This window comes from Rhipicephalus microplus, chromosome 3 (genome assembly GCF_043290135.1).
Source record: "Rhipicephalus microplus isolate Deutch F79 chromosome 3, USDA_Rmic, whole genome shotgun sequence".
Classification (NCBI taxonomy): domain Eukaryota; kingdom Metazoa; phylum Arthropoda; class Arachnida; order Ixodida; family Ixodidae; genus Rhipicephalus; species Rhipicephalus microplus.
The window spans coordinates 216,959,330-216,982,203 of NC_134702.1; the positions used below are offsets into that span (position 1 = coordinate 216,959,330).

General features: G+C 46.0%; 1 protein-coding gene across 1 annotated transcript in view; it reads left to right on the forward strand.

Moving 5' to 3' along the window:
- LOC119170208 (venom metalloproteinase BumaMPs1) overlaps positions 1 to 22,874 on the forward strand; it is a 176,902-nt gene that overhangs the window by 40,885 nt on the left and 113,143 nt on the right. Inside the window, exons 4-6 of the mRNA XM_037421300.2 lie at positions 1,396 to 1,522; positions 3,747 to 3,785; positions 3,857 to 3,981. Coding sequence (XP_037277197.2) covers positions 1,396 to 1,522; positions 3,747 to 3,785; positions 3,857 to 3,981 — 291 coding nt within the window. The remainder of the gene's footprint in view (positions 1 to 1,395; positions 1,523 to 3,746; positions 3,786 to 3,856; positions 3,982 to 22,874) is intronic.

The window sequence follows — 22,874 nt, forward strand, 5'->3', positions numbered from 1 at the left end:
ACTTCAGGCCACTTATGTTACACAAGAACGTTGGCCAGAGTACGGCAGCGCTACTTCTGGCCAAGACTGACCATAGCCGTAAAACACCATGTTCGTACTTGCCTCGACTGCCAGCGACAAAAGTTACCGCCGACTAAAACATCTGGCCTCTTGCAGCCCGTGCAGCTCCCAAGAACACTATTTGACCACATTAGCATGGATATTTTGGGCCCACTTCCTACCTCTACTACTGGGAACCGCTGAGTTATTGTCGCGACTGATTACCTTACCCGTTATGCTGAAACAAAGGCTCTCCAGAGAAGTACAGCAGCAGAGGTGGCACAATTTTTCATCGAGAACATTGTCTTGTGGCATGGTGCACCAAGCGTCGTAATCACAGACAGAGGAACCGCATTTACGGCAGCTCTTTTGGATCAAGTCCTCATGCTGAGTGGAACAACCCATCGTAAGACCACTGCCTACCACCCGCAAACGAACGGGCTTACTGAGCGTCTGAACAAAACAATTGAAGACATGCTTTCAATGTACGTAGACGTCGAACACCAAATTTGGGACGAAATCTTGCCATATATCACGTTTGCATACAACACGGCCAAGCAAGAAACAACCCCGTTCAGCCTAATTCACGGAAGGGAAGTACGAACAATGCTAGATGCGATGCTAGCGCGCAAATGTTACGACATCGAACCGGACGCCGAGATGTTTACAGAACGAGCGGAAGAATCAAGGCAACTAGCATGCTTGCGAATCCAGCAACAACAAGAACAAGACGCGAGCCGCTACAATTCTCGCCGCAGAACAGTCCTTTACCAGACCGGCGACAGAGTATGGGTTTGGACGCCCATACGGAAACGAGGACTCTCTGAAAAGCTCCTAAGGAGATACTTTGGGCCATATCTAGTACTGCGACGACTGAGTGATGTTACTTACGAGGTCGTCCCCGACAGTTCATGTAGTACGAGCTTCGCCATCACCGCCCTGAACTAGTTCACGTTGTGCGCATGAAGCCATAGGAAAGGTAGTGACTGTGCAAGACACTTTAAAAAAACTGCACTTCTGGTTTAGCATCGGGGCGATGCTCACTAAGAGGAGGACAAACGACGCGTGTGTACTAGTGGACCAAAACGACGATAAGGGGATTTGGCGGACTCCAGGTAGTCAAGCTCTGGCTGCTCGAAAATAAAGAAGGTGATCTTGCTGTTCGGCTGCTGAGAGTCGCTGTGTCAACGTTTATCTGCCTTTGGTTCGCGCTGTATCGTGACATTGTGTCCGATACATAAGCGATTAAGCAGTGCTGGCAGGAACTGAATCTGAAGATATTTATTGTCATCATTCTGCTTGTTTGTCCATGACTTTGACAGAAATAAAGCTGTTTTTCCACTTTCTTTTATTAAGGTGGGTCTCCTTAATTCAACGCATAAAATTGAACCCATAAAAAATGAAGTGTACGGCAAAAGGAGCACACCACACGTAATATCTCAAATTTCTACTATGATGGGAGAGTTTCATCACAAAATTATAGGTAAGTACATCCTTTATTGTTACTATTGACAAGTTTGGAGCTCGTGGAGTGGATTAAAAACTAATACTTTTTTCAATCAATAAGTTAGGTAATAAAACGAATAAAAACTGAGGCTATAAGCAGCTGTTTTTCTGCATGACCGAGGGGTAGATATTTCTCCCATTTTAGCAACTTGGTTCAGTAGGCGTGAGCCTTTTGAGAACAATAAAATACACAACATTGGTTCTTATTCATTTTGAAATGAACATGCGATGCCATGATGTTGTGGAGGTAGCCATAGGCATTCGCATAGGAGGGGGGACAGCGCTTCCTGTTGCTCTATTCATTTAAACTACGCTGCCATTTCATACATATACCTATACTCAATCGGAGCTTTCAGGTTTCTTTAATTTCGGAGGGTGATAGCTATACATGCTTTTTTTACAATACTGGCAACCAAGGACCCGTGCTGCTGGATTGAGAGAGCTACTTCCTTCCCACCTTTACCTCGCAGAACCGAAGACGAATGGATGACCTTTGTGAGCAGCACGTCATCGTTTTGTCTTAATTTTTGCATCTACTGCATAGCCTGTTTGCCTTTGGACTCGCAAACGGTCCGTGGGGACTGGATGCAGCCAAGTTTGCGCCGCCCCCCCCCTGCTTTCTCGTGGACACGCTTGCACAATGATTGATTGATATGTGAGGTTTAACGTCCCAAAACCACTATATGATTATGAGAAACGCGGTAGTAGAGGGCTCCAGAAATTTAGACCACCTGGGGTTCTTTAACGTGCACCCAAATCCGAGCACACGGGCCTACAACATTTCCGCCTCCATCGGAAATGCAGCCGCCGCAGCCGGAAGTCGAACCCGCGCCCTGCGGGTCAGCAGCCGAGTACCTTAGCCACTAGACCACCGCGGCGGGGCAACGCTTGCACAAGCTTACGAAGAAAGCAGCAACAAATAACGAACTTGCATTGTGAATCATTTCAACAGACTGTGCAAGGTAGAGGGAGTGTTACTCGTAATGCACCTAAAGTGAGTTAGACTCGTACCCGAAGAAGTTGCTTTCATCCACTTTTGCTGCTGCCTCATAGATGAAAGCTTCAGTCCTTCATTTATACCTATAAAACGAAAAAGGTATAAAATTATACCTTTTTCGTTTGTTTTTTCATGTTTTTGGCCTCTTATGGCGAGTGCGTTTAGCAACTGGCGGGTTCATTGCGCATCTCGTTCGTTTAACAGATATGTTTTTATCTTTCAATACTCTCGCTTTCAATTACTCTTGAATAATCCGGTGTCTTTAGATGGTACAGAACGAAAAAGTTGCAGGCTCGAGGCCCCGGTATCACCGAAGACCATGGTTTTTTATTCTTCATTTATTTGCATCAAATTTCACTTTTCACTCACGGGCACGCCGATTTTTTTCGCACAGCACTAAACACGACGCCGCCGACCAATTTTCAGCTTTAGGAACTCAATTTAGCGTTCCTTAGCATCAGAACTATGTGCCAATATATGAATATACTTCGTACGTTTCAATTGTGCCCAGCTTTGGTGTCCTCTCTTCAGCGGCTTAGCAACTGGGTAAGCCAATACTTTGGGTGAATTAGTTTAAATCAGTGCCCTGAGTCCACTTCGAAAGGGTGCTTTGAAAGCAAACCTAAATCAGCAAGCCTATTCCTATTTCCCCCGAGTACTCTTGAATTGCTTTCTCGTTAGTTTTTTGTTCAGTAAACTGTGCGATCAGCACCAAGGCATAGCATAGGATAAGAAGACATGCATAACAATCTAATACACAACAAAAGTGGTCCGTTATTGAACTACAACCCGGATGCAATAAACTCGCTGAAAAAAATTTGGCAGATCCCACATACCTAGAAATCGACGTTTTGCGAAGCATGTGAATATATCAAGCTTGGCAGATAGCTTTTTTGTGATTTAGAGAGAAATTATCGTATTCAATGAATTTGAAGTCAAGTTCCAAGTAGTTTGACGTAAAAGATAGATTCATTTATCCGAGTTCAAAATAATTGAGCAGCTTCAGCTATCCTTGGTACCAAGAATTACAGTATGAATGTCACTGTCTTGTATGGTACATGAAGTGCTGTAAAACCTATACCCTAATAGCTTGCGACTTCATGCAGATTTATATGAAGACTATAGCTACTTTCAAGTATGAAATTTCATTGTTTGTTAGTGCTTCCTATGCATCAGTACACTTGGTTACGGTTATCTCTTGCAGAAATGGAAGCACGCAAGCTTGGAAACAGGTCTATTCCAGGTTCGTACAATTTACAACAGTGCACCTTGTGTGTCGTTTCCATGCCTAAGGAATGACGTTTTGCCTGCCAGATGCAAGAATGCAGTTCGTTTCACTTGCTGTTGAGGTTTATCTCATCAGCGATTACAGCCATACACGGAGGCTTCGGAAGCTGGATATAAAAGCTTTAGAGTATATGATGACGTACATGTACAAGGTAAATGATTACGTGTTTTCTTGTTTGTTTGCAAAAGAGTGTAATTGCGTGTTTAATCATCTTTATTATCTCTCTTGAATACAGCTGTAGCTGTCGTGTGAATCATAGTAGGCTCAAGGAAAGCCAAATATGGCATGGTTTTGTGATAAAGAACTATTTCAATTGGTGGACAATGCGCCATGCTTTTGTCATTACCGTTTCTGCGACTTTGATGCTTGGACTGGTATTTTTTTTTGCGTTCTGTTTATCCGGAATCGCACAACAACAACAGCTCATTGAAATAATTTCGCAAGTTTTTTGTATTCTTCTCACTGCTACAGCAGCAACCCATTGCTAGTGAGTGGCCACTTTTATTCTTCCAGGAGGTGAGGGAGGCTAAACCAAGTACGCTGCCCCACCGTGTCTCTCAATCATGTCTTGCGCTCATTCCAGGATTCGTGTTTCGTTGTCCCTGTTGGTACCGCAAAGAAGAGGCTCCAGTTGTTCTTTGGTAGGGGGTAGACAAAAGAGGCCGGTGGGCAGGGGATAGTCCGGGCAATTACTGATGATGAGGTTCACCGTGGACGAGCCAGCGCAGACGCGTCAGCGTTGAGGTATGACTGGGTGGATCAAAGAAACCACGAGGGGGCACGGAAAGGAACAGGTCTGTAGGCGACGTCGGGCGACCCCAGAGGGCCTGGGAAGGCTGATGTGTAGGATGTATCACTAGAGGTGATAGTGCTGGGTAATCTTGTGGTAAGTGACCTGGGGCTCCGGAACCGGGTCGTTCGACTCTGAGGGGTTCCCCGCTCCGTCGACGAGTACTCTAGCGTATCGGTGAGCTGACTCGTTGCCGGGGTGACCTGAGGGAGTCATCAGACTACTTTAAGAAGGCTCTGTTCATCTTGCCGTAGTCGGTGAAGGAGTCACAAGGTCGTGGGCAATGTAACCTCACAATAAATTCGTGATGGCTCGTTTGGAGTCGCTAAATGTGACGCGAGCATCGGCGAGGTCGCTGCCAAACCGATGGCTGCCTCCTCCGCTTCGACAGCGTAGGGCTTTCGAACAGGGCTGGCCACGATTGCACGCCCAGAGGGCGCTGAGCTTGGTGACACCGAAAGGATAACGAAAGCATTCCTGGGTGACCCGGTTGTAACAAGTTGCCTCCACGTAGACAATGGCCACGTGTTCAGCGTACTTGGCGTGAAGCATGCTGGCTCAGGCTTGGCGGCGAGCATAGTGGTGACCCGCAATCATATTCACACCAGGGGCTCGATGCAGAAGGCCGTTTGAAGAGCACAGGGCAGTGAGACGAGATCCGGATGATGGAAGGAGGTGTCGTGGTCGTTGCAGGAAATGATGTGGCGTTCGCCCAGCGAATGCTAGAGGCGTTGTGCGTGATGAGCTTTCATCGATTTTATTTATTTTATTTATTAATACTGTAACCCTCACTTGAGGGTCATTACAGGGAGGAATATAAACACAAAACAAAAACAATACACAATGTATTGTCGAGGATGTTGTGTATACAAATCATAGTAAAGGATGAGAAGATAGTTTGGGGGCAGAAACGAAGGCAGCCTTGTATGTACGATGGACGACGACGTCAATTGTGTAATATTATGAAAACAGTATGTCGCGTTTTGGCTGGAGGAGACAAGCATAGGTGTGGGTGCCGTACGTCATTCTTAAACAACGATGATGTCAACTAGGCAAAGCAGATCATGTTCTCACGTTTCCACACGCCACTCGCCTACACGAGCGAGTAATTGCCTGGTCTGTTGCACTGAGAGCGAGAACTTGTCATAGATGTCCGTGTTATTGCGGTTAGAGTGCAGTATCAGCCCAAGCACACGGAGATGGTGAACGACGAGCAGGCAGTAGAATAGACGTGCACAGTGATAGTAGGGTAAGGCGTTTCGTAACGACGGTGGTCTGAAGGCCGCATGAAAAGCAAGACCGAATTGGTCGCTGAGCAAGTGAGACTTACCGCGCGCACTTGGGACGTCACGAAGTCACCTGCGCGTTGCAACGTCTGCTCAATGTGGTCATTGGAACCCATTTGACTCAAATTACGTCGTCAGCGGACAGGGTGTGCTTGGGACTGGGAATAGTCTCCAGCTTTTCAGGGAGCGAGTGGAGGTTAACATTAAATGGTAAAGGCGACAATACTGCAGCCTGAGGAGGAGTGTCAAGAGGGACAAGCTTGTACGTGAGAGACGGGAGGTCCCCTATGAAGATTTCAGCCATGTGCGCCGTGAGCAGCGCGCGAATATAGATTTAGGTGCGGGTGCCGGGATCGATGGCTAAGAGTTAGGCAAGGATAGCCTTATGAAAGACGTTGTCGAATGCTTTGCGAAGGTAGAGGCTGGAGAGCCTGTGATGCTAGTGGTGCGCGTTATGTGAATGTTCAAAAAGTGCGCGTACTTGAAAGATTACCAAATGCACGTGCCGGATCGCTTGAATGACGACGACATCAAAGATCAGTGCGTGTGAGAGCGCAGAGCGCATGAATCGAAAATCATAAATTAAGCAATAATGGCAGGTCACCACGCAGTTTTAAAGAGCCAATCAGGCCGAGACAAGTGTGCCCCAAGACAAAGCAATCCTGGAGGGCAAGACAGCTGGCAGTTCGAGGCGAACAATGAAAGTGGAAGGCCGTACCTGAAGGCTGAAGACGGGCAGTCGGGTGGTGGACCTGAGCCTTCTGGATTTCACCCGGTTTGGGCCTCCGGGCAGCGCCTTCCAGGGATTGCGAACTGCCACAACGTTCTACAGCAAAGCCTGCAGATTCCTGTGCGTTGCAGCAACGGCAGTTAGGCCACGGGCCTGAGCTTTGCATCGGGCCGCCTCATCGGGCGAATCTAGGCCACCACAGGCGTCATCGAGCGAGCGCCGTTCTGTCATCGCCGCCAGCAAACATCGGTATACGCCATCATTCAAGCAGCAATGTTTTGGTGAGGTAGAACTTACTGTTTTCCCTGCCCCGCCAGATCATGGCGTTAGAACTGAGCCGTGTAGTTGTGACTTTCATCCGACATTTTGGGGACTTTACACGTTCTTCTTTTTTGTTTTAAAGCCAAGCTTTAGCCAAGTACTCACTTTCGTGTTGTTTGGGTTGAGTTTTCGCTTGAGTTTGGGGTGTAAATGTTTGGGTGTTTGTTAAATGAACGGCTTTGTCCTTAACAATAAAACTCTTTGAGGCTCAGCCGAGAAGAAACAAATCAGCAACAAGAACCTGCATCACAGAGCCATAGTGTCTGAAAATGGTGGTTGGTCGAGAAGGCCATGGTGGAGTAGCAAGAGGAAACCGTGCATCGAGGATTAGGCTTGGAATGCTGGCGTGGTGTTGCGAATGAGGTGATTTGCGTGCGTGTATGCTTGCAGGTTAGCAAGAACAGCATGTTGCAGAAGCTTCCCGACGCATGAAGTGATACAAATCACTTCATGCGGGGGTGAAGTTCGCCTTCACCATGGCACAGCTGCTGCTGTGGTTTGGGGCATACATCGGTATGGTGGCCGGTAGAACGAATATTAAAGTAATCTTTCACCTTATCGCGGAACAGAAGTAGATGAAGATGGACACCGTGGTAGAAAATCCAACGGATCATGCAGGTCCATGAGGGTAACCGGCATTTAAAAGGATTTGTCCATGCGGTGGCCGCCCACGAGAGAGAGAGGGTAGGACTGCTTTTCTGAAGGTCGTCAAGGATGACTTCCTTTGTGAAGTCGTCAGGGACGTCGTGAAGATGGCACAGCAGGAAAGACTAACGAGGACAGGTTCGGTTAGGCTGATACTCAGGACAATCGGATCAGTGCCCAATAGATTAAAGCACACGACGGAGGTCGAGGTCGAACTGAACGCGAAGCTTAGAGACATGATCAGAACCGCTCCCCTGCCGAGAAACATGCATCCGGAACACAATATCAACAGGCGAAGAGCGAGAGCGAAAGCTTTATTGAAAGAAATCGAACAGGTAGGACAACAGGCGGCCGTCGTGGACGCAGCCTGGGTGAAAGGCCAAGAGGCCTGCACGGCTGTGGTGGTCGGCAGCCAGGGAGAGGTACGGGACGCCCTGACTATACTCACTAAGGATTCCACGTTTGCGGAACAAGCCGCTATTGCTCGGTGGTAGTGTAAGGAGTGTACGTGGATGCTATGGTGGATTCGGGTGCTGCATTTTCTGTTATGCGTGTTGATTTAGGCCAACGTCTGAAAAAAGTGATGACCCCTTATGATGGACCCACGTTGGCTGCTGCCCGGAGGTATACCACTCGCCCTTCCGCTTTCTGTACAGCCCGCGTTTTTATTGATGGTATCTGACACCGCATTCAGTTCGCCGTCCTCACTGACTGCTCTCACCAAATAATTTTAAGGTGGTATTTTCTTTCTTCTGCCTCCGCGGATCTTTGCTGTGACCAACGCGTCGTCTACCTGACCGACACGGACTGCACGCTCAACGACGGCCCCTAGCGGTCACTTAGTTTGACAGCTGTGGAAGATACCGAATTACCACCAGGTCAAGAGCGAATTGTAACTATTACCTCCAAAGACTTTGACCATGGCGATGTCTTGGTCTCACCACTATTTAGTTGTGTCGGTAAAGGCATCATTCTCGCTTCCGGTGTAGTTCGTTTTCTGGATGGTTCCGCACTTGTCATAGCAGGGAATACAACATGCGAAAAAATTGTACTTCCTCAGAACACCACGGCGGCCTGCGTGACGGATCCCGAGCCTGCGTTCATTGTGTCACTACACGCCGTCCCCTCCAACGACAGCCTAGTGGTGAGCCTGCTTCTTCTTCCGCCTTCACTACAGCCATTAGCGATGACTTTACACCTTCATAAATGCAAAAGCTGCTTGTTTTGTTAAAGAAACACGCAAGTTCCTTCGATGTTAACTCCTCGGCGTTGGGCCGCACTACTACTATAACCCATCGCATCCACAAACTCGTAACATATGTTGTATACCGCCAGCCCTACCGCGTGTCTCCTGCTGAGAGCAAAATTATCGAAGAAAACATAGCTGACATGCTCAACGCGAGGTAGTTCACTCTATCCATCTAGCCCTTGGTCATCGTCTGTGGTTCTGGTTTGTAAGAAGGATGGCTCCGTGCGCTTTTGTGTCGATTCCAGGGCGCTCAACAAATTCACTCGCAAGGATCTCCGCCCAATGTCTCGCATTGACGACGTCGTTAATTCTCTACAAGGCGCGAAACACTTTTCCAGCCTCGACCTGCGTTTGGAATACTGGCAAATTTCTATGCACGAAGTGGATAAGAGAAAACGGCATTCGCAACCCCCGAAGGCTATACGAATTCAACGTTATGCCTTTCGGGCTGTGCAACGCGCCCGCTACATTTGAGCGCATGATCGATACCGTGCTGCGCGGCCTCAAACGAAAGACCTGCCTCTGTTACTTGTACGACATCGTCATTTTTTCGTCAACGTTTCCTCAGCACCAACAACGTTTGGATGACGTTCTGACGTGCCTTGCCACCACTGGTCTCCAACTCAACCCGAAAAAAATCTTGTTTCGCCACAAAAGCTATCAAGGTTTCGGGCCACGTCGTGAACAAAGACCGAATTCGGCTGGATCCGGACAAACCTGCTGCAGTGCTTCGCTTTCCGCGCGCCGAAAAGGCGAAGGAGTTGCAAAGTTTTCTTGGTCTCACCTCCTATTTTCACCGTTTTATACAGAACTTCGCATCAACAGCGGCTCCACTGCACCATCTTCTTGCTTCTGACGTGCCCTTTGTGTGGTCGGAAGTATGTCCAATGGCATTCGACCTACTAAAGTATGCCCTCACGTCTGAACCTTTACTCCGCCACTTTGATTAGGACAAACTGACCATCCTACATACGCACGCTGGCAGCCGCAGTATAGGTGCCGTTCTGCTCCAACGCGACACCTGTTCACATGAGAGAGTAGTTGCATATGCCAGTAAAGTTCTAACTGCGACTAAGAAAAACTATACCATAACTGAGCAGGAGTTCTTGGCAGTGGTCTGGTCAGTGCAAAAGTTCCGTCCGTATCTCCACGGCCATCATTTCATTATCGTTACAGACCCCCACGCCCTATGCTGGCTTTCCACGCTTAAGAACTTGTCTGGACGCTTGGGTCGGTGGATTCTACGTTTACAAAAGTATGACTTCGATATCATATAAAGGTCAGGTAGAAAACACCAAAACGCCGACGCCCTTTCGCGCTGCCCGCTACCAAATATCCAGTACCTTCACCACGTATGACGTCTGGGTTGAGACAGCGTTTATTAAGCCCAAGAGCCCAGGAGTGAACGGGCAGTCTGAGACCAAGCGAGCACACACCTGATGATGATTGAGGTTACACCCAGTGAAGATGAGGACAGAGACCCAGACGGATGATCATGATTGCGATAATGAATATATAAAAAGAAGCACATGAAGAATGCCCTCAATATATATATATATATATATATATATATATATATATATATATATATATATAAGGTAGAGAACTGTATACCTAAGGGCTCGTTTTTCCGTGTTTTACCACAATATTAATGAGATATAACAGACAGTAATGCCAAGGAATGTACAGGGGAAGTTATTAGAACCAATGGAATGCAAATAAGAAGAAAGAAGAAAGAAAAGTGGATGAAAAAATAACCAGCCGTGAGCAGGAATCGAACCTACGACCTTCGAATAACGCGTTCGATGCTCTAACCACTGAGCTACCACAGCGGCTTTCCCTCTATCCACTTTTTTGGGTTTATATGTGAATTTAGAAGTAGGAGTGACAGTCAGCGCCATCTATAAGCCAAACGGCGAGTGTGAAAACACTCTTATGCGCATGTTTTGGCGTCACGTAGCACGTGAACTTATTATGAGCGGGCAGCTGAATAATTGTCCTTCTTATACAACCTAAACACACCAAGTCTGCCAGTACGAGACCCTCGTTCAATGAAATAAGGTAAAGAAGTGTATACCTAAGGGCTCGTTTTTCCGTGTATTAACACAATATTAATGAGATATAACCGACAGTAATGCCTATAATATATATATAAGCATGTAATATATATATATATATATATATATATATATATATATATATATATATATATATATATATATATATATATATACGTGGGCACGTTGGTGTGTGTATACATACACACATGCGAAATAAGAATATTCGGAGGGAAGGATTGCGCAGCTTAATTCGAGAATGGGTAGCAATATGCCTTGCGCATAAATACCCCATATGTGGAAAAAATACACTCACACACGCAAAGCAACAGATTCTCTTAAGAGCTTGCTTACATAAAAGAAACTATACTCCCTACTGCAATAACTAGCGTCCCAAGCGTGATGCCAGTACGATTTGATCCCGCGACCTGCGGGTCAGCAGCCGAGCACCTCAGCCACTAGACCACCGAGGTGGGGCATTGACATGTATATTGAGTACTATCTTACAAGAAAGGGTTGCTAGCCCTATTGGAAAAAAACGAATGGTGGGCATGGTGGAAACCACCACCCACCATTATAGTGGATTAATGTAGTGGGTGAATGGTGGGAAACGCCCACCATGGCGCATGGTGGGTATGGTGGGTGCTGCAGTGCCGGCAACACTTGAGCGCGAAATGACGTCAGAATCACCGTGACGACCTGCCACAAAAAATAAAAAAGAATTCTATAAAAACGGTATAAAAAACACCCGTCCCGTAAAAAAAAAAAGCAAGGCGCCACGGAGGATCGAACGTGCAACTTGCGCATTTTCATTCGAAGACGCTAACCACTGCGCCACACCAACATGACGTTGATTGTGTGTTAAATACTTAGTTGGCATACAAACTTAAGGCTCAAGTTATGTTTGTCGTGTACACAACATAGGCAAGATCTACACCTGCTACTAAAAACTGCACATTTCTTAAACACAACCACCTGCGGCCTGTAACGATTGCCACTATGTTAATGGCACTGTGCTATTTTTTTTTACAATTCACAACTTCAAGAAAAAAACCAAGTGGACTGGGGAGCAGCAACAGTTTACCGGCGGGGTCTGCCAAGTTTAATATCCGTTTCGCGCTCGTTCTAAAGGGCGACATCTGCTCACGCTTTATGACGCTTCTAGGCTCATTCCATAGATACGCCCGCCTAATTTATTTGATTGAGTATTGGGATGCTTTTCGGCAATTGTAGAGGGCGGTCGCGGCAGCGCAATGCTCTAGCTCTTTCGCTAAAGCAACAACTACATAACGGCTTGGCCAAAACGAATGCAGTGTGCCGGAAACATTATATACGCTATCATATTGGTTCACCAAGCACATGAATTGCCATGTCTGAGTTCTCGGACAAGAGCTAGAGAAGTGCCGGCGAGTGCAACCGGCGGCTGTCGGTGAGAAGACACTTAATACGTTCTCTGGGAGTGCTTTAATCGAGTCGCATCGATGTTTGTTGCTTCTTGAGTGGACACCATACACAATGAAAAATGCTTCATTTAGGTTAATTGATGCCATATGGCTGTGCTGTATTTTTATACTTAATCGTCGTAATCGTGTATTCTGAAACCCGGAAGCACGGATAACACAATTGTACGGGCTCAGTCGGTAGGCCTAACCTTTGGTGGAAATCATGGTGGTAGAACATGTAGTGTACAGATCCCAGCTTGGTACACTATATAAATTGCCCGCCACTATAAGCCCACCCATCATCTGCTTACTGCTTACCAGAATTATCGCGATGGTGGGCAGAGCTTCTCAGCTTGGTACACCATGTGGCCCACCATAACAAGCAGCACCCATCATCTGCTTAGTGCTTCCCAGCATTATCGCAATGGTGGAAAGAGTTTCTCAGCTTGGTACACCATGTAGCCCACCATAATAAGCGCCACCCACCATATGCTTAGGGCTTCCCAGCATTATCGCAATGGTGGGCAGAGTGTCCCATTATTGCCCACTATCTAGCCTCTGCTTTCCACCATCATTTCCACTTTACCCATCATCTGTACACCATACCACCCAGTATGTCCCGGCATAACCACCATATTTTCCACTACGTCCCACCATAGCCATCATAATTTCCACCATGCCCACTATTATTTCCACTACGCCCACCATGTTTTCCAGTATCCACCATGGCAATTTTTCCGATAGGGAGGTTATACTCGCTGGGCGCAACCTCCTTGGTTTTAGAAAGGTTCAGCGAGCGTTCTGCCGCAGTGGCATGAATACAGTGAACTAGTATATACTATGAACTCGAGGTGGTTAAGGTGGAAAGTAGACACGAAGCGCAAGCTGTAAGAAAGTGTGCGTGTGCTACCTCTCGTTTAGTCCTTGGAATGTCCGCTGGATGGCGGTGCTTCTGTATACGGAATATATGATGAAAAGATGCTAGATGGTGGTACTTGGAGTGCTGACTAGATAGACGAATGGACACACAGATAGATGCATGGACGGACGCACGGATGGCTGCACGGACGGATGGACACATGGATGGATGCCGGGGTGGATGCATGGACAAACGCAGGGATGGACGCAGGGATGGATGCGCGGAGGCAAGTACGTACGGGGGGATGGACGCACGGATGGTCACACAGACAGACGCATGGACGGATGGAAGCAAGAAAGAATGGACGGACGTATGCTTCGCCCCAGTCTCCATCATTCACCCCATGGATATGTTGGCATTTTTCAAAGACGCTTCTGATGTTAATTGCAAATGCTGAGCTTTTGTATATATCTCGTGTGTGCTCTTTTCTGCTTCAATATATGTTTGTGTGCCATGCAAGTTGCGATCGCTGCCTTGCTGCCCTAGCCAGCATCTCTCACAGTACTCAGTAAGACTGCTTTCCGAATCATTATTTTATCACATCTGGTATCTACTGGGACTTTTTTGGGCGCACTGGGGAATAGCTGCGTCGCACTGGTAGGGGCACTGGCTTGACCGCTGTTACGCTGGTGCACACTGAGAAGCGCTGTAAGCGCTTGCATTTTCACTGAAGTGCACTGGTGCTTACAGGAGCACGCACTGTTTCTACTAGGGCCACGTGCACGTTTATGTAGCGAGTGCAATCACCTGTTTCGGTATCGTTGAATATAAAATGCTTCATTCAACAGCACGGATAGGTGCCATCCTAACACATTCCGTGCATGCCTCACAATTTCGCACATCAAACATCATGATCGTTATTTGTGATATGCGAAATCACTGTCGTTTTTATCTCGCTTCCCTCGGGATTGACGAGAAAATCGGGCAATAGCTTAAAAAAGCCAACACTGAAGACTTTTTTTCACTAGCACGCTTTATTTTTTATAATCACGCAGAGTCAGTAACAGCGTTACGCTGTATAAAAATTTTTTCGAGGTCGGAGTAAAACGCTTGTCTTCCTGCGACCCCCATATCAGGAGTGGTTTTGGCTCCGGACTTCCAGAGCAAAATTTTTACTCTTGCTCACCACATCATTTCTCACTGACATTTCACTCCGGCCAGCCGGAGTAATTGAGTGGCGTCGCTGGAGCATTTTTCACCTGCCCTTCACTTCTGCTCGCCGGAGTGATTACGCGGAACCTCCGGAGCATTTTTCGCCGGTTTTTCACTCCGTCGATCCGGAGCTTTTGCGGGCCCTTGCGGAGTATTTTACGAATTCCTTTGTTTCATTCCGATTGAGTTCCAGGGAGATGCTTCTGTATATTTTAAAGTGTTTGCTGCTCTGTTTATTTCTTGTATGCTCATCGTGTCATGCGTTGGTCAGACGAAGGAATTCTCAGTTCAGATGCAAGCACTGTAGAGTTACTGTATTTTTTCACAGAGCTCTTGTAGATGAAATTCAAGAATACACTTGAGTTCTTATTTTTTCATTTTTTTTTCAAAATAAGCTGTCATTTCTGGTTGATGATCCAGCATTTGGTAAAAGAAAACAAAAAACAAACATGCAAAAAGCAACCAAAAATAAAACCCAGAAAGACAGATCACATGAAATCAACAGCACTCAAGTTTGAAGAGAAGCGCTTTGAAATGAATACCAGAATGTTGCAAAATGATGCACGGCTAACGAAAAAAGCGTGGCCACCGAGAACAACTGTTAACCATCCCCGAAGGACCATTCATTAGCTTCACTGACGATGCAAGGGTGCGGCTGATTGCTTTATGCACAATTTCGCAAAACAAATTACACATGAGAACTGGAAGTCATGCGAGAGGCACAAAATCTGAGGACACTGAAGCCACGGGTACTCCTAAATCATGTACACTCTGCGAGTACAGGAGAACAATTAGCCTAGTAAACCGACCACACACACACAAAATCACACACATGTTCGTGTTTCATTAGTTCAAAGTACATGATGGGTCAAAATCATTTATACGCAGTGTTATACCTTGAGGGGGATTTTATTATTGTCACAGCGTCATGACGTGGCTGAAGACAGGAGACTGTATGTTGGGATTTAACTGTTTATTCGGGCGAACCTATGCCCGGTAAATGGAAAGTCCGATTACAGTAGAAGTCTTGCACAGATAGCAGTGAACGGAGCGTCGGCCGTAGATCAACTACTGACAGGTGGCGAAGTGCGTCGGCATTTATACTCTAGCCATCGAATGTTCCAGCGTTATCGCTGGCGGCGACGAGTGTTCAAAAATAATCTGCATAGTTCGCGGAGTGGGCGTGAACTCATCGAAATGATCTACTACAACCCTGAAGCTTCTCGAAAACGGCAGACATGGTTTGCGCTGAGAATTGTGTAGTGTATTGGCGATAACAAAGCTTGAGGAATGGAACGTGGTATTATTATTGAAAGCGGAGAATTGTTACCGTTCTTATATACTGAGAAGATGAAAAACATTTTTAACCACTAAGGTTTAGTTATAACAGGTATTACCTCTTATAGAATAGAACCACAGCTATGATATTTTTTATTATTGTATATCATATGAGCCCTTCAGATATTACAGTGGTGAGATTATTGTTACCGAGGTAATGGTAAGTAAAAAAGAGACATGGCCCAAACAACGCACTTTCTCAATTTTCTCTGTCTTTTTTGCTTACATCCTGTGAAATTGGCCTGTTATTGATAACCTGTTTGGTCTCGAACGAACAATAATTACTCAATATTAGAACTACCTGAAAAGAATAGCACAGTAGAATAGCTCACTCAGCATTTTTTTTTTCGCCGCAACAGCGACCGCCGGGTCACTCAGCACTCGCGAATTTACAATGTTCACTGCCCACTGCCAGGACTCATAACACGATTACCGCTCGCACAACTCCCTTCTATCATTGATAACCTTTGTTGCTGCTTGTCGCTTGTGATATCTAGAAGGTGCCCAGAACGATTTCATTTTCTCGAACACGGCCGAACGCTTCACACAAGCCTCGCTGCACCGGCTTGGTCTGCGCCATGTTGGTTTGTAGAGAAAGGCTTCCCGGCTGCGAGGCTGCCTAAGTCACTCCTAGAACAGCCAATCAATGCCACCGAGTGTTTAGCCGGATCAATTGCGGAGCATCCACCAGGGTTAACGCGTTGCGCCGGAGCATTTCCGGAGCAACACCAGAGCATATTGTGGAGAGTGACCCCGTTTTCTTCCGGTTTCCTTCATCTGGCGCCCACCGGAAGAAAGCGGTGGAAAACGAATGTATTTGCTGCGATACAATCTGGTTTGAGTGAGGCCACCGGAGCAGAGCGGGCGCATCATTCCCCCGTTCCTCCCAGCTGGGCATATTTTTCTTTACAATGTGGTCCTTGCGGGGCACGTGCGTTGCAGCAAATAATGCACGTTTTTGCATGTCACCCGCGTATCGCATATATCAATTCCGCATCAGTGATGTATTTTGTAACAATTTCATGTTTCAGTGTCTATAATTCAGGCATTATTCTTCAATCCTAACATAAACAGCAAATCGCGTTACGCCACAAAGTTGACGAGACGTAAATGAGCTCTCTCGACACTTCGCAAGCTTCCCCAGTGGAAACGAGAAAAACAGCTGTTGTTAAATGACGCCATTTCACAAATGCATGTCTGGCAATTATTGTCCTTCCACTTACGTGAGGTACATTTTAGGTAATAGTTTGAATTTTTTCTAAGCTCAAATGCTGAAACTTCAAGCGTCGCGACCCTGATTGTTCAAGAGCGACATTACCCAGTGCCCCGTCCCTGTGAGAATTAGGCCTATCGTGTCAGCCGCATAAGCGTACATGTGTCGGCCGTATAGTGTACTTTTTGCTTGAAGTACACACAATTTCCAAATATTGAACGACTGTGAAGTATAGTTCATACATCCGTCCCCTAATTCAACCATTTTTCCCCATGTGTGGTGCAAGCACAAGGAACGATGTTGATTTATGTGCCGTGCTTTAAGCAATGCAGGCTGTCATCCAAAACTCTCGAGTGCAGTATTCATGGTACTCTTGCGCTTCATATGTAGGAATACGCTATTTTCACTATGTAGTTTGGTTTGTCTTAGCGAACTAACACAGTGACATACTGTTTCAGCAGATAGTATTAGTATTTTGTTGGGTGGGTATTATAGTTGTAGGTATCAATATGGGCGACGTTATGGCTCTACTGCAAAAACGTCACTTGCGTGACTACACTACCCAATTATCAAGCCTGCCCGCACATATGCATCCAACAAGTCGTCATAAAACCTCTGCAAATGTTGACCAGCAGCAATGCGAGAAATGGCTATCAAAGGAAAAAAAAAATCGGCAGTAACAGCCGGCAATCCGCAGCTGCTTTTACAGCCCATTTGATATATTTCGGAGTTAAGATATGACTTCGCCAAAAAAAAACTTTGTACTCTTGCCAATATGCGCCTGCCATTAGGTGCCCCGCAGCCGTATGTTAGTGTCGAATAAAGACGCAATAGTTATCTTGAAACGAATAGCGAGTCTACATGGAATATGCCACCTGTAAACATGAAGCTGAACGGCATGTTCATTGGTTCGATGAATATTTATTTTACTCGCAACTACTCTTGATTTGGCGTGGTGTAGACCGATATATTAGGGACTGCTGGAGTGCGGTTTTCTTCAGGGATATCTCACAAAAAATGCTTGAAAAGTAATGACCGCTGATACTTTATGACATTCGGTATTTACCTGAGGGTCAAGATATCATACCTTAAGACATTATTATTATTATGTTTATTTTTCATAGCATCTGGAGAACTCGTGTGACTTTTTGGAACTGTGATGTGAATAATAGATCAGTGAATTCATATATTACCGACTCGGTTAGTACACAACGGGAAGTATCTTGCAAAGTGGAAAATGGAGAATAAGTTGCAACATTGGTGCATTCTGTTGTGAAAAATTAAAGTTTGAATATGTGAGCCGCATGCTGAAGTGTCGGCGGTGGGAAACTGCGCCAATGTCTGGAAATGAAGCGAAAAATTCGGCGTGCTGTATTGGGCAGAGTATGAGGTAAGGAATGAAAATGTGGCGACTTCTAATTCTCTGTGCGGACGTTTATTTAAAGGGGCAATGCATTCGATATGATTTTCTACTGACATCATCATTTATAGCGAATATGCTCCCCATCTCCTGATTTAACACTGTGAAGCCGTTTTGCGCTGTGCACTGAGCGCCTCCCAGTAACATGCCACTCGAGCCTCCCAGTACTAACGCGATACTGAGCCCATATTCCGGCATGGCCGTTGGAAGCTGGTGCCCAGTGGCGCTGGATTTTGCAGAAGGGCTTTGAGCTTAGAGAAGCCCAAATGTTATTAAAAATGGACACTCGTTAACTGAAGGCGCACTCACCGAAGATAATTAAGCTTTGGTGGTCGAATACATTAGAACAAACTAACCGTAGTATCGGTCACCTTCTCCCAATGCGTAGGTTTTTCATTTGCGCCTTTCTCCATGGCACGTCGTCTGCTTCCTCTGGGAAGTAATTGAACGATACATCGCCATCTTTTCAGCGTGATGCTATGCATAACGGCACACTGCTATGATAAGTGAGCGTCACTTGCTTCTTTTTCGGGCTCGTGCGTGCGGCAAGGAGAAAACAAAGGAACTATTCGGTCACATCTGAACGCATGCAACGTGCAACATATCTTCTTTCAAGGTTGACCCGGTTAGCGCCGTTTTGAGGCGCCGCAGCCATGTGGTCAGCGCTCAGTTGGAGTCGCGAACATAGGATGGTAGAAAAATAAATGATATGTGGGGTTTAACGTCGCAAAACCACCATATGATTATGAGAGACGCCGTAGTGGAGGGCTCCGGAAATTTCGACCACCTGGGGTTCTTTACCGTGCACCCAAATCTGAGCACACGGGCCTACAACATTTCCGCCTCCATCGAAAATGCAGCCGCCGCAGCCGGGATTCGAATCCGCGACCTGCGGGTCAGCAGCCGAGTGCCTTAGCCACTAGACCACCGCGGCGGGGCAGGTAGAAAAATAAAGAACCTGTTCTTTGTCACACAAGTTTAACTACACTGCTAGCATATCGTTTAGAGCTTCTCACCCGCTACAAAGTGCGCACACTGCCTTACAAATGTACAACGGGTACAGATAGTTTATCCGTAGAAAGCCGAATAATGATATAGTGGGTGTACTTTTGCTGCACAAAATTATGATTTATGACGCAGTCAATACCTTGTAAGTGTACTTGGATTAATTACTCCAGGATATTTTAAAGGGGGTTTTAAAAAAGCTTCTTCTTCTGCCAGCTTTGGCTGTGGCCAACGCTTTTAGATATTGTCAGTTGGGTAAATGCGCGCGGTCGCAGCGGCGAGGAGCAGTCCCTTCTTATATACCGCACAGCGGTGGCTCTGCTGTCGCTTTGCGATCGGTGAAGGAGCCTCGTCTGCTACCTCTGTATTCAAAACAGTAGGTAATTCGTTTCCGAATACGCGAATTTCAGCTAAAGCAGTTATATTAGGGGCGAATGAATACTACTTAAAGATCAATTAGAGCCGCACCTGTACGTGAGAAATGTATGATTAATTCTGTGCCTGCAAATGATCAGTGGGGTGGTCAGGGGGTAGCACACTGGGCCTGTGCTGTTCTTTTCTTCACCCTGCCCCCACCAAAATCTTTCCCGCTAATATTTACAGAGCAAAAAGTGACACTCCACTCCACTTCCCTGTCGGGCACCCACTTCAGATCAAGGTGGTGCCCCTAGCCTCAGAAAAAAATTATAAATAATAGCATTCATCTGCGCCTTCAGGTTGTAGACGATTGTAAGCGAACGAGCCTGTTATATTTACACATCGTATAAATTGCGTGTAAACGTTTGTGCTTTTTTCTGAACAGCTAACGAAAAATAGACAGGCATCGCTGACAGTCCTGCGCAAATAAGCGCCGCAACCATTCTATGCTTTATATCAGTGATTTCTCAGAGCTCATAGCTGGCACGGCAGACATAAATGGTATATATTTTATGCAAATGAGCCTTTTATACACAAACGTTTTGCATTGTAGCCACAATTATTCGAGCAGTTAGGAGAATGGCTTCAAAATAGAAGGAAGAAATTTTAAGAATAAGTAGAACGCAGTGCAATAGATAACACGTTTCTTGAATTTAACGATAACGTTCAAATAACGTTTCTTTGCAAAATCTTTTTCGCGAATTGTGTTTCACATGTGACAAGACAATCAAGTATACTTGAATGAATTATCAGTTTAACATAGTAAGCACGCCGACGTGAAGCGCCGGTCTGTCAACGTGGATATGCCTCCGAGGAAAACACTTGCGATCGGTGGCACTTCTACAAAGCCCCAAATTATCGTGCAGCTGTGAAGGCCTGGACAGCTGCTATTTCATGAAAAGCTTTGCAAGTGACAATCAAGAACTACTTTGACGATATAAATTTTGAATACAAAGATTCATTCGCTTGCTACGGGCCCATCGTAGGTGAAAATGTTATCCGAATTCCACGCGGGAGGTGGTCACTTAAGCCAGGTGCAATTCCTCAAATTTTCCTAATGTTCCTGCACACTCGTCTAAACCAGTGACATCATAGCGGGAACGAAAAGCTCCGAAACTTCGAGAAACAGATATTATCGAGGGCCGTGTTTCAGTAAATGGTGGCGATGAATCTGACGTTAACACGGAAAACACTGATGTGAACGAAGCTACCGGTACCCCTCTAATTCCGAGTGGTGTCCATATGTAGCAGCTTGGTTCCCTGTTCTACAGGACAGAATAAAGTTTCAATCCTTGTTAGTCGAGCTTATCCAGGTATGGATATTTTTAAAGTTGTTCAAAACAAAGGTATTTTCAAAACTCATCAAGGCAGTGCCAGTAACAAAAGATTCTACCGTTGTCCTCAGTTCGAGAGAGAAGCCTAATCTCCGTACGCATGCAGCGAATGTAGTTTGGGAAGCCTGCTGAAACTCACGAGCTTGCAGGCGGTATTAGGTTTTCTGAAATATGTTGATCTAAAAATGTGCACGGGCTGTCATATCAGCTTATTCCCTTCTATTCATATCAGCTTATTTCCTTCCATGCTTGGAGATTTGGAACGTGCGGACGAGCAAGGAATGTTTTGAACTGCCTTGGGGAGACTTATTTCCGCCAGGCAAACGGAAGAATCAGCTAGCACGGTAAAAAAAGAGAGAAATTGATGAAACCAAAAAGGCTTCACTAACAATTACTTTCGACCACTAAAAACTTAAGAGACATAGTATTAGGGCCACACTTTTTTGAAAAAGCGAAGAACAATATTCGGAAAATGAACGCACAGCTTTTAAAAGTCAGGTGGACGAACTCATGACCACCCTTCCTTTTGCAGAACAATTGATGCTGCTGAGCGAAGCCTTATTGAACCTCAATTCGCAAGGCATTTTCTTATAGCTTGTGCAAGGCGTGAGGATGTCGGCAGAGACAGTATGTTCACCTTTAACATCAGCATATAAGCAGAAGGGCTAGATATTTAGAGATCAGGCAAGTAATCAGCCAATTCACTTCGTAGCGCTACATTCTGGCTGTTTTCGCTTTTGAAGCTTCAGCGCAACACGAAGAACATGTTAAAAAAGTCAAATTTTTTCTGAATAAGCGTGACATTCCTGGATTAGAATTCCATTTGGTCTTGTAATGCAGAGAACCCAGTTGCCACCACCCTTGGACACAACTCTGGATCGCAGGGGACGCCAGTAGCTACGTCAAGATCGCTGCACTCCAGATTTACGTCAGGCACATCGCAACCACTTGCCGAGACGTGACCTTCGAAATTCGCGGTTTTCCAAGTTTGCCATTGGTTTAGATGTGTGCAAGAATATTCGGGAAAATTTGAGGAACAGCACCGAGCTTGAGTGTCTACCTACCATGCGAAATTTGCACAACGTTTCCACGTACGATGCGTCCGGAGCAATTGATTATGCTCTGGAATTCGAAATGTAGATCGCAAATGTAGGTCTTCACTGTCACCTTGAAAGCTTTCCATAGAATAGCAGCTGTCCAGGCCTTGAGAAATGCAGGGTCATTTGGGGCTTTTCAGAAGCGCCGCTGATCGCAGGTGTTTTCTTGGGAGGCAATGCTACTTTGACGGCCCGGCACGCTGAAGGTCGGCATGTTGACTATGTTAAACTCCTAATGTGATGAAGCCTGCTTGGTCGTCGTGTCACATGCGAAATACAATTTGCGATGACAGAAATCTAGCCTTCAAGCTCCCGCCGCTGAGGTCTGAGAGCAAAACAAGATTGGCCCCGTATCTGCATGGTGCACTGCAAATGTTGTCAAAAGACGATAGTCTTGCGTCCGGAGAGAGTCAACAAAACGCTTATTTGATATTCTGCGCAAGAAAATCTGTGATGATATTTTAGAATCGCTGTGTTAGAGTGCCTCGAGCATGCAGCGGAGGCGAAAGAGCGCATCAAGTCACGTCACAGGTGAGACATGAGTGCTATCTGGCAGTCATATTGGAAAACGAAGCGCTTGGCGTGCGCACTCGTCTCGGAGGTGATAAGGTGTAGGACGCAAGGCGACG